Source organism: Notechis scutatus, chromosome Z (assembly GCF_049901735.1).
Source record: "Notechis scutatus isolate UNSWTSFEM ecotype Mainland chromosome Z, rNotScu1.2, whole genome shotgun sequence".
NCBI lineage: Eukaryota > Metazoa > Chordata > Lepidosauria > Squamata > Elapidae > Notechis > Notechis scutatus.
The window spans coordinates 36,446,901-36,459,227 of NC_142025.1; the positions used below are offsets into that span (position 1 = coordinate 36,446,901).

General features: G+C 37.0%; 1 protein-coding gene across 5 annotated transcripts in view; it reads right to left on the minus strand.

The window, feature by feature from the left end:
* HDAC9 (histone deacetylase 9) overlaps positions 1-12,327 on the minus strand; it is a 518,734-nt gene that overhangs the window by 153,256 nt on the left and 353,151 nt on the right. For all 5 annotated transcript variants that reach the window (XM_087946939.1, XM_087946936.1, XM_087946937.1 and 2 more), the window contains one exon: positions 2,758-2,935. In XM_087946939.1, coding sequence (XP_087803065.1) covers positions 2,758-2,935 — 178 coding nt within the window. The remainder of the gene's footprint in view (positions 1-2,757; positions 2,936-12,327) is intronic.

A 12,327-nucleotide genomic window follows, 5' to 3' on the forward strand; every position in this document is an offset into this window, starting at 1 on the left:
TACATATCTGTGAAGTTCGTAAAAGTGAGGACCAGTCACAAAGTTACTTTTTCATTACTGCCATAACTCTGAATGGTCACTAAACATATTAGTAACTAAACAAGGACTTCAGAATAACTTAATCCTTGACACAACAGAATAAATCATACCCCAAGGGCTAGCAACATATGGGAAATATAAGTTTCACCTGGCAAAAGTAGAAATGCTTTGTTAATGATACCATTTTGGCTGGATTAATAAGCTTTTTTTCAGTGCCAACTTCTCCATTTTCATTGAGCAGTTTAAATATTTGGAGGCACAGCAGGTGGCGGTACTTTGACTGATCTTGAAAGAAATCTAAGCATGGTCAGATCCTATTAGTGCTTGAATGGAGACCTGGAAATTCCAGAGGTGGAGACTTAACTGGCAAACAGCAATAACATGGCAAACTGTTTTGTTGTTGTTTCAAAGAAAATTGCATTTCATCAGAGTCAAATTTGTCTTGAGGTAGTCTTTAAATATTTCCCAATATTTCGTTTTCAACAATAATCCAATGCTGGCTTCAATTCTATGGGTGCTCTGCGAACGATGGGGGCCCTTTGGTGGTTGCTCTTTTATGACAGAGTATCCACCTGGACTTTCTTGCAGTAACAAGGCTTGAAACACCATTTATTTATTCTGATGTCCCAGAGTAACATTAACCTGGCACCATTCACAGACTTGCAGTAAAAGGACATGATAGCTGCAACACACCTGATACTCATTAGAAGTGCAGGAATCTGGTGAGGTACTTTGCCAAATCCTTGGATTCTGATAACTGCCCAAAGTTAGCACCAGCTACAAGTTTTAATCAAAGTCTTGGGCCACTTTTAAAATCATTTCCCCTCTTTTCTTAACTATGCTAATGGGTTTATTAATTTAAAGACTTAAAACAAATTATCAAAACATTATATTTGCTCATGTTACTCTGAATGCAACTTCAACTGAATCCAAGAGAAGTTTCATGGGTCTAATTCTAAAATGAAATTTGTATAGTTTGCAACTTTTGAATGAATGCACGAATAATTCAAAACTCAAGATCTGTCAGAAACATTCCATACAAACTTTTAAGTAGTAAAATGTTTTCACATTCCAAACTGTATGTCTGTTGAAGAGCATTCCTTAGTCTAAAATGAAATCTGAATGTCTTTTTTTCATATACTTCAAACATCTAAATTGATTTAGGATGTGCAAATAATTCACTTTTGCAGCTGTGGGTCACACAGCACGTGTGCTACCGTACCACAACACAGCAACAGAGCTTCCTACTAAAAATAGAACTTAGGATTCCCTAACACAATCCAGCCAATACTATACACACCCCGAACTAGGGGAAAAAAGCCGTGAGGGAAGAGACAACTGTTTTCAATTGCTTGCTGCTATGGAATGTTAGTGGAAGATAATGATTCTGGTTGGAATGTTGTCTCTTTTCAAGCCAATGGCAAAATTCCCCTCTGAAATCAGAAAGGCCAAGATTGTAATTAGTTCATTCTGAAAAAAAAAATCAATCAGATTTTGATCTATATGTTGAGATGCATATTGTAAAAGTGATTCTATGTGGGTCAGAGTAAAAATTAGTCTCTGGGTTGAAAGACAATATATATTTTAATATATATTTTCATTATCCTTAAGAATTATAGTTGGTGACAATTTTTATTTATATTTATAATAATGATACATGGTAGAGCTGAATGATGCCACATTTCTTCTCTCAATTGCCATTTAAAGAAATGAAAAAAAGCAACACTGACAGAAAATGGTCAGATTATATTCTGTAACATAGCCCTAATTCTAATATTATGCATCCTATGACAGTTAAACAAATAAAATGATTGTGTAAATATACAATGCAAATATTTCAATTTAAATAAGTCCAGTTTAAAATTATAATTCAATTCAATTTGAATTTCTACTTCATTTCTGAAATTTTGTCAACTTCTGTCTTCCCAATATATTTGAATAAACCATTTTTTGCACATGCACAGAAATTCAATCTTCCAAAACAATTTAGCAGTTTGGGGTACAATCTAGTGGTTCAATCAGCTTATTTTGGAAATTACGTTCTATGACTCTGATCTCAATTTGAATTTTTACACCAGAGCTAATATTTATTGACTGTCTTAAGAGCCGTTGGAGTATTTATATTTCCTAATATAAAGCTGAAGAGAACTATAATCCTCAAAGAAAAATTCAATACTTGCAACCAAAGGACTCCATTCTGTGCTCAGCAAATGCTGTACCTTTATGTGCAATGTAATTGACACATGTCATCATTTGATGAAAGGAAACATAAAGTTTCAGAAACTGATCACATAATTTTGAATGTGTTTACTATAACACTTTTGGCACACATTGTGACATTTCTAGTGGCATATCTCAGAAATATATATCGTAGTCATGATTTTTGTTAAGGCTTTCACATCAACATGGTGATGGTGTCAACAGGGTGAGGGATGGGAAAAATACAAAATACAACTTGGGCTAGACAGAAATAAAAATAAAAGGCTGAAATAAAAAGCCGGAGGACATCCAAAATGCACCTGTTTTTTGGCTGTCTGAGATTCTTAGCAGTATGAATTTATGAATGTGTGAATATTATCCATTATCAGCTGCACTAATGAATAGGATTGAGGGTAAAAAAGAATGAGTAAAAAAGGCATTTGTGGTATTTAAATCAGTTGATCCTATATGAACTGTACATTTATTCTGCCTATTATGAGAATCTTTAGGGACTCTTACCTGTCATGGAGATTGGTTGAATAGGCTGGTCCACAATTGGGTGAGATAATACACAAGTTGTCAGGGAAGTCTGTGTGTTGGCATTAGGTTGGTGCTCATCTACATGCACCATGCCAATTGTAGTTGTCTGAGCCTGATACACTTGCAGTTGCTGTAAATGCTGTTGCTCCAGGACTTGCTGTTTTCAAGAGAGAAACATGGTACAAATATGACAAGAGATCACAATGAATACTAGAAGAAATGGATCAAGAAATTAAATTTAGTAGTTCAGTGTTCAAGTAAACAAACCTGAAGTCCAACTTTAAGACTTATTCCACAAAACTACCCAACAAAAATGCCCACACTAGTTACTGAACATCTCTTGTAACCTCTGGGATAGGTTTTGATTTAAAATATAGATTTAAAAAATATCCAAACTGAATAAGTTGCTAAGACAGATGGTAGAATTTTAAAAAGTATCTGAAAAGCATCCATATAGCTTTAAGAAAGCTATTAGAGATGTCAAAAACTAAGAAATGTGATGTATTTGATCTGTTAAACAGAATAAAAGCAAAGCTTGATATCAATTCAGCTATCTATGTGGGTGTTATATATATGGGTGTACACTTTGGAGAGCAGGCAACAGAATTTCATTTTTAATGTGTGCCAGAGTGCCCACAGAAATCAATGAAACCCCTGGATCAAACTCACTACAAAATGTGTTCTATATTCTAACATGCAATAAAATTCTTTTCAGTTGGAGGAAAGGGGATAGAGGGAATGGATAAACTTCTTTCCTTGTGTGTGTAGTAGATACAATTCCTACATTATCTATAATTATTTCTTGCAGATATTCTGAGGAAGCTGCCAACTTTTCAAAGGTGGATTTTACACTTCTGGCTCCCTGCACCAAGCTTTAATTCTAATAATAACTAACTGATGGAGTTTGGATGGATCAACTGTTCTGTGTTAAAAGGTTTTACAAGAAAAAATAGTTTCCTAGAAGTAAAAAAAAGTTTAATTGAATAAAATGATCTCTAATTGTTGTGACTATGTCATTAATAAAATATGGGAATTCTACCTAAGCTGACATGTTGGCATTACTTCAGACAACTTCCATATGATCACAGTCTTTAAACAATAGACAGATGAAAATGGAATATATTTAGATCTAGGAGAGCCATGTGATTAGAAGCACATGGTACAAACTATTCCTCAATACAGCCAGTCAGAGTTGCCTGGAAGAAAATATGGCTTTCCATCTATACTAATCAGGCAAGTGTATAGGAAGTCATCCTTCAAACACTTCTATCCATTTTATAGCAAAAGGCCAATGAAAATGACAGCCAGAAATATATTGTATAATAAAATGAGAACACGTGGATAACTTCTGCCTACCATATCTTACAGTCTTTGAATTATAATAATGGAACATACACCTGAAAACAGGACAAACCTATGTATAATAGAATAATGGAGTAGAACTATAGAGAATGTCTAGGTATACATTTATTTATTATTTATTATTATTTATTTATTGATTTTATTTGTCAAAAGCTTACAATATAACAGAAACAAGAATAAACATAAGTTTAAATACAAGAAATAGGAACTAATAATTGGGGACAATAGGGCAGGGACAATAGGCATGATTGTGCGCTTATGCACACTCCTTTACAGACCTCTTAGGAATGGGGTGAAGTCAATAGAGGTTAGTTTGAGGGTAAAGGATTGGGGGTTTGAGCAGGTGACAACAGAATCAGGTAGTGAGTTCCAGACATTGACCATTCTGTTGCTGAAATCGTACTTCCTGCAATCAAGTTTGGAGTGGTTTACATTTAGTTTATATCTGTTGTGTGCTCTTGTGCTGTTGTGGTTAAAGCTGAAATATTCATTAACTGGTAATATAGATCTTAGATTCTGTAGATCTAATTGACAGATGTATTGGAAATATATTCTGTAGATTTAATTCCTATGTATTGGAACTAAATTCACTTTAATACAGATACGGTAGGCAGAAAGATATGGTAGGCAGAAGTTATCACACCTTTTCCATTTTTCACACAGTATATTTCAGGCTGCCATTGATCTTTTGCTATAAAAATGGAAGTGTTTGAAGGATAATTGAAAACAACTACTGACTGAAATGTTGCAAAACATGTTTTTTATAAGCCAATTATCCTGATAGGTCAAGAGAAATGGTTTTAACATTGGGGGCGTACTCTGGAAGCAACTTACAGATTCCACTTCCCATTTTGGTCTCCTTTAATTAAAGACCAGCAACTTTAATTGCTGACCAGCAACTATTATGTGTCCATATTTGTCTGCAAAGATTACGGTAGTCTAAAAAATGTGTTTTAGAAGATGGTGCTAAGCTGCTTGCAAATTTGTGTCTAAAACAGAATTATCCATGAGAAGAAGAGATGTCAAACAAACGCATAACAACCTCAAGATGGCAGGTCCAGGTGTGAGATAAAAGCTCCACCTCTTTTTTGTTACATGTATCTGATGGAAGAAAAAGCTGAGTTTCCATCACCTTGGAATCATCTTTGTTCCTTATTAGACTTGCCAACATCTTTAGTTCGCTAAAGCCTGTGGTTATTTTTAAGCAGAAACACAGACTAAACAACAATAAAATATTTTATAAAGGCAGAAACCAAATTGAAGCTAATCCCAAAGGACTTTATAAGGTATCTTGATGAATAAGGCAAACTATTAAATCAAGTTTGAAACTCTCAGCTGAAGTGATCTTAGATCCTAGGGAGATTGTTTAACGCATTCCCCATTTCAGAAGTGGAATCTCTGAAACAGGTTTCAATGCATTTAATGTGAGATCTCTCATTGCCACAGTCATTTAATTTGGGGTTGAGCAAGGGGGAGCGGGGATATCTGTATTTGCTGACATAGGTAGAAATAGACATTCACAATGTGGAAAATAAAATTAGAGCTGTGTTAGAACATCCTATATTACAGGCTGCCCAGGAAAAGTGCAGTTTCCAGCTTTCAGCATTCCAAATGATTTTTGGACCAAGAGAACCAGAATACATTTTGAAGCAATCATTGCAATTGGGACCAATGGAATGAAGTGATTGTACAGAAAAATCCTGATAAAAGTTAATGGATATTCTGGCTTTAGTAAGGCCTGGGGGCGGGAGGGAAGTGGAGATTCAGATGAGGGAGATAAACACAATCCTAAGGGAGTAGTTAACATTAAAAGTAAAATTAACATTCTTTATAGAGAAATTTTCTTAACTGTCCTTTGAAGTGGAAACTGAATTTGTCACTGAAATTTTATTATTCAGTGAATGGGAAGTATAAATAACAATTATGCAGCTGAGAATCAAACCCAACACAAGTCCACAGCACCACATCATTTCCTAGCTGAATATATTACTTATATAACATCACATTTTGCAATTGAGCCATGAGTAAATGTAGTGAATTGCCATTGGTTTCCCAGCATTTGTATGATTTCCTAGAGGAGTGTGACATTTATGTGTGAAATTAACTTAGCATTTGTCTGCCCTGTCAGATTGCCTCATGACCAGTACATACCAGCAACCAATTTTGGATGGTCAGAATAGGTGATTTTTCCCTGTATAGTTAATCCTCATCCACCACAAAAACCAACTTCCAGTATATTTCCCTTCTTTACATTCAAAATATAGTTTTCCTCAGGGGTGGGATTCTACCAGTTTGTACCTATTTGCTAGAACCGGTTGTTAACATTCTAAGCAGTTTGGAGAACCGGTTGTTAGAAGAAATTACTGGCCTAATCCTGAAAGGAAGGCAGGAAGGAAACATTCTGGTGTTGCTTACAGAAACTGCTTCTCCGCTAACCCTTATTACATACTTGGCAGGACTACACTTCCTGTCTCAGGAACTTCTCTGGAGTTTTTTTCCCCCCTCCTTTGTTGGTACTTTGCTTGTGTGGAGTGTCCATTCAAAGTTACGATGGCACTGAAAAAAGTGACTTATGGACATTTTTCACACTTACGACTGTTGTAGCATCCCACAGTCATGAGAGGCCAGGTGAGGAGATGCATGTCTCAATGTGAGTGATGTTGAGTTGGCCACGCCCAGCCAATAACATGACCACCAAGCCATGTCCACCCAGTCACATGACCACCAAGCCACGCCCACCATCTAAGCCATGCCCACAGAACAGGTTGTTAAAAAATTTGAATCTCACCCCTGGTTTTCCTGCTTCTTTAAAAGAGGGAAAATACTTTAAAGCACTGTTTTCCATTTTGCCCTATAACCCCTTATTTTCTTTCTTTAAAAAAAAGCCCAATGGAGCTTATGTCATCATTCCTCTCCTTTCCTTGAGGAAAACAAAATGTACTGCTCCAAAGCAGCGTGAGATTAAACCTATTTACTACCGGTAGAAGATAAACTTGAGAATTGAGATGAGAGATCAGGGTGCTAACCTACAAACTGGGAGATGGTGAATTCTAGTCAAACCTTATGAAGAAAGGTAATTAGGAGACCTTGGGCCAGTCTCTTTCTAGTTCTAGAAAATAGGCAATGGCAAACCACTTCAAAAATACTTCAGGGCCTAGTCCAGGCCATTTCTAGAAGTCAGCTCAACAGCACAAAGCAAACAAGCAAACAAAAACAAATAAACATTTGAAGTGACAAAGGGGTGCATGGCACCCTTTTATTTCAAAAAACCCATTGAAAAATAAAGAACTGCAGAAGATGAAACCAGTCATATAAATGAATTTTTTGCTGAGTTTCAAACCTTTCTATATTTTATATCCTACGTATGCAATGTATGCAATCCTAAGGCTACTGTTGAAATTAGGTGAAGAAGACGTTACAAATCAACTTAGGGGAAAGAAAGGAATTTTTATTTTAAAATTGGCTTTTATGCCTATACATAGAGTTAAGTGCATTCTGATGCTTTAAATTGTTATGTGTAAATATATATGGATGTAGAAATACATGCGAGTTTGGGGGTTGATACTAATAGGATAGAAAACAATTAGCTTATTGCTAATTCCCATCCCTCGCACTGAAAAAAATGCACATTTACAACCATTGGAGCAATCCCATGGTTATGTGATCAAAATTCAGCCACTTGGAAACCGACTCATATTTATGACAGTTGCAGAGTCCCAGGGTCACATTTTGTTACATTCTGACAAGCAAAGTCAATGGGGAAGCCAAATTTACTTAACAACTATATTACTATCTTAACAACTGCAGTAATTCACTCAGTAACTGTGACAAGAAAGGTAATAAAATGAAATAAAACTCATCTAACAGCTATCTCACAACCAAATCTGCTTAAGAGTGCCATGTGAACATGGCCTTCTTTAAAATTTACCAAATGGAAGTGTGCTTTGCAAGATCACTTTCATTCTTGATGTGTGAGAACATTATATTGCACATACAGTAGAAGTCCATGCACAGACATATTTCAGTTACACTCCTATTTAGGTGAGAGTAAGTCCAGTTGAATTTACAGATCTATAGAGAAGAGGAGGAGAAGGTTGATTCACATTTACTAGATAATATATATGTTAGGGTCAAACATTTTTAAAAATCAAATATATGTTAGGGTCAAACAAATGGCAACTTCAAATCTCAACAAATAAATGTTCTGTCCTACATATTGGCAAAAAAATCAGAAAATAAAATACAGGCTGATTAGTCAAGACCTTGTTGATCAGGGGTCCCCAACCACCAGGCCGCGGACCGGTACCGGTCCGTGGATCACTTTGCACCGGGCCGCAAAGAAAATAAAAATAAAAAATAAAATAAAAATGGCGGCTTTCTTCGCCTTCAGTGAATGCTGCTGGGATCAGGGATCAAGGACACAAATGAAAGAAGGGGAGGAAGGAAGCAACCAAAGCCTGTCCTACTCTCTGGCTCAGTGGCTTCGGTTTCCTCCCGCCTCGTTTCTCTCAGTCGCTCTTCGCTCCTCCACCAGCCCAGGAAGAAACTGCTTCAAAGAAGCCAGCAGGGTGGCTTTTCCTGTCGGCGCAGCTCCCCCGAAGCACCCGTTCACCCCCACCCCACCGCCAATCAATCCAGGTTCAATCCAGTGCTCTGTTCTGCCTGCCTGCCTGCCTTCGTTTCTGGTTGTTTCAGAGCAGCTTTGGCTGAGAATAATAACTATTCGCCTCTTTTACTCAGCCGAAGCTGCTCCGAAACAACCAGAAATGAAGGCAGGAAGGCAGAACGGAGCACTGGATTGAACCGCAGGCGGCGGGGTGGGGGTGAACGGGCGCTTCGGAGGAGCTGCGCCAACAGGAAAAGCCACCCTGCCGGCTTCTTTGAAGCAGTTTCTTCCAGGGCTGGTGGAGGAGCGAGAGAGCGACTGAGAGAGGAACGAGGCAGACACCTGAGGGATGAGGCTGAGGGAGGGAGGGAGACACCTGAGGGATGAGGCTGAGGGAGGCAAGGCTTCTCAGCCGTCCTGCAGGGACTTGTCCTGAGCCGCGGAGACAGCCGTGGGCCGCCGCCACCTAGCGCTCAGTTTTGAAGGCGCTCCTCAGCCAGGCGCAGTTCCTGAATCTGCAGCTGAAACCCTCCGTTTTAAATGTCGCAATAGAAGAGAATATCTGTCGCTCAGGGTTGCAATGAGGAGGCATTGGCGTTCCCTGAACTTGGTGGTTTGCTGGCAGACATTTTATTACCCGACTAGGTAACAACATCAGATGTTACCTAGTCAGGTAATGAAACGTCTGCAAGCAAACCACCAAACTCGGACTCCTCCCCGCTCCCGGTCCTTGAAAAAGTGTTTCTGCGTGAAACTGGTCCCTGGTACAAAAAAGGTTGGGGACCACTGTTGATGATCCAAACTCTGTCAAGGATCTTGGAGTACTCATCTCTAATGATCTAAGTGCTAGAGCCCACTGTAACTACATAGCCAAAAAGGCATTAAGAGTTGTTAACCTAATCTTACATAGCTTTTTCTCTGGTAATATTACACTAATAACTAGACATACACAACATTTGCTAGACCAATACTCGAATATAGCTCATCAGTTTGGAACCCACATTACGTATCTGATATTAACACAGTTGAGAAAGTCCAGAAGAGTTCTCCGTTCCTCTACTCGTTGCAGAATACCTTATGCCAGAGACTTGAAATTCTAGACCTAGAAAAACTAGAACTACGCTGCTTTCAGTCCAATCTAAGTATAGTATATAAAATCATACATTGCAATATCCTACCTGTCAATGAATACTTCAGCTTCAACCATAACAACACAAGAACAAACAATAGATACAAACTCAAGGTTAATCACACCAAACTTGATTGCAGGAAATACAACTTCAGCAACAGAGTGGTCAATGTCTGGAATGCTCTACCTGACTCTGTAGTTTCTTCCCCAAACCCCAAAAACTTTAACCTTAGACTGTCTACTATTGACCTCACCCCTTTCCTAAGAGGTCTGTAGGGGGCGTGCATAAGCGCACCAACATGCCTACCGTCCCTGTCCTATTGTTTCTTTTATTTTTTTAAATTTTTTTTATATGTATCCATGTATTCATAACTATGTTTTTACTTATACCTATTATCTTGTAAGCAATTGACAAAAATAAATAAACTAAACTAAAATGAATCCTTCACTACAACTTATTTTATCAGAATTATTTGAAAAGCAAATCTTCAGAATAACTGCATTTCTATTTGTAGGAAGTATTCTTGGATCATACCATTATTATGATAAACGGTTAAAAATTGGTTTAAACTGTCCATGATGAGAGAGCCTGACACTTACATCTCACATCATAGAAAATGTAGATTCTAATTCTTCTATTTAGCTGGCCTTGGCTTGTGACAAGCTTGGTATTATACAGATTTCCTACCTGCCACCATCACTTTCAACAAGTGAGATTATACAGACAAGTCTTCTTGAAGCTCACCTCTTTATTCCTAATTATCTTGGCCCTGTGTTTACTCAGTGAAATATTACAGTTGTCCCCAAGAGTTCTCATTTGGGATGAGTGACAAACTAAATTATCCAGTGTTTAGAATTAAAAAAAAAGTTCACAAGCAGCAAATCTTTAAATGCTGAACGATAATCTAATATGCTTGCTTTAGAAACAAATAGTATTAGTATTAAACTGAAACATGCAATATATCTTTTTTAAAAAAAAATCTTACTCTGTTTCTAGAATTCAACTTTGTAACTAATGAATTTTTTGTATGAATGATGTGTATATAAAATTATGTCTTATAACATATAAGATATATTATTATATAAGAGAACCTCTGGTCACGACCATAATTCATTCCATAACTTTGGCGATTTCTTTGTCTTCTAATGTTTTGTCTTCAGGAATTTCTGGGTCAGGGGTCATGTTTGATCACTACCCAAGTATGTATTTGTGACCAGATTCAAAAATTTTGTAAAATTTTTGTTTGGAATCTGATTTGGTCATGGTTAGAAGCCTTCATGACCAGAGGTTGTATAGGTCTCTAAGTTTTAATGACCAGAGGTTGTATAGGTCTCTAATAGGGGACCTGAGATGGAAAAAGGGTTAGAAGCGATTTTTTTTACATACAAAATATACATCCATAACAAGCTATCAAAACTTCTCTTGGAGTTTGTGGAATATTAAAGTATATGGTTGGAAAGCCATAAGTAACATGAAAGCCATGCAAAATGATGCTCAGGCAACCTTGGTATCTAGCTTACTCTAAGAAAGCATTCTTCATTTGTGTATTGATAAGTAATGAATCATGTCCTGTGAATTATTGTAGAAGAGAGCTATGTTGTTACGTGTCATTCTATATGTATCAAGGAGGGGGGAAAGTTGATAATGCAGACATAAATTATTAACAATTAAAATGTGTTAAAAGCCAATTATGTTTATTAAGACTTTCTGAGATTGCTTGAAATCTTTTGATATATGTGCATTCAACCAGTTTCCTCTTCGCCTCACCCTAATTTAAATCCTCTCTCTACCACTGATAAAGACAGCTGCATTTCACAATGGCTTATGTCTTTTAATAAAATGTGCAAGTCTAGGTACTACCAAATATCTGATTTAATGTGGAATTCTGCTATTTCCAGTTACTGCAACATCTACTATCCAAGCTTTTTTATTAATAATTATTAAGTCTAGGGTGTTATGTAGCAGATGCTTCTCTGTCTGAATTACTTTGTCTGTTTTATGGTCTCACCAGTTCTTGCTTGCAGGCAAATAGTATTTCTTGCAGATATTCCAATACACTGGAATTGGAAAGTCAGTTGAGAAAATGTGACTATTTAGACCAAGCCAAATCCCAAAACATCAGGGAGTTTCTAGAAACTTGTGCTCTGAAATATTAGTTGTCAATAGACACATAGACAAACAGTATCTACATACTGTGAAAAAGAGATAATCAACAAGCCCCCCCCCAAAAAAAGACCAAAACTCCTCCCCACCAGCTTAGATTAATTTCAAGATCAGACCAACAGTCAAGAAGTAAACAATACACCTATCAAGAAACTGCCACTATTTACTAATAGTAAATAGCCCAATTAAAGAACCTCCAAGACTATCTCCATCAATGCCACCAGAATACAAACTGTAACTCCACTCCTAGCTAGCACTGATGATATTACCTTGTTTGGGTAATGAAAC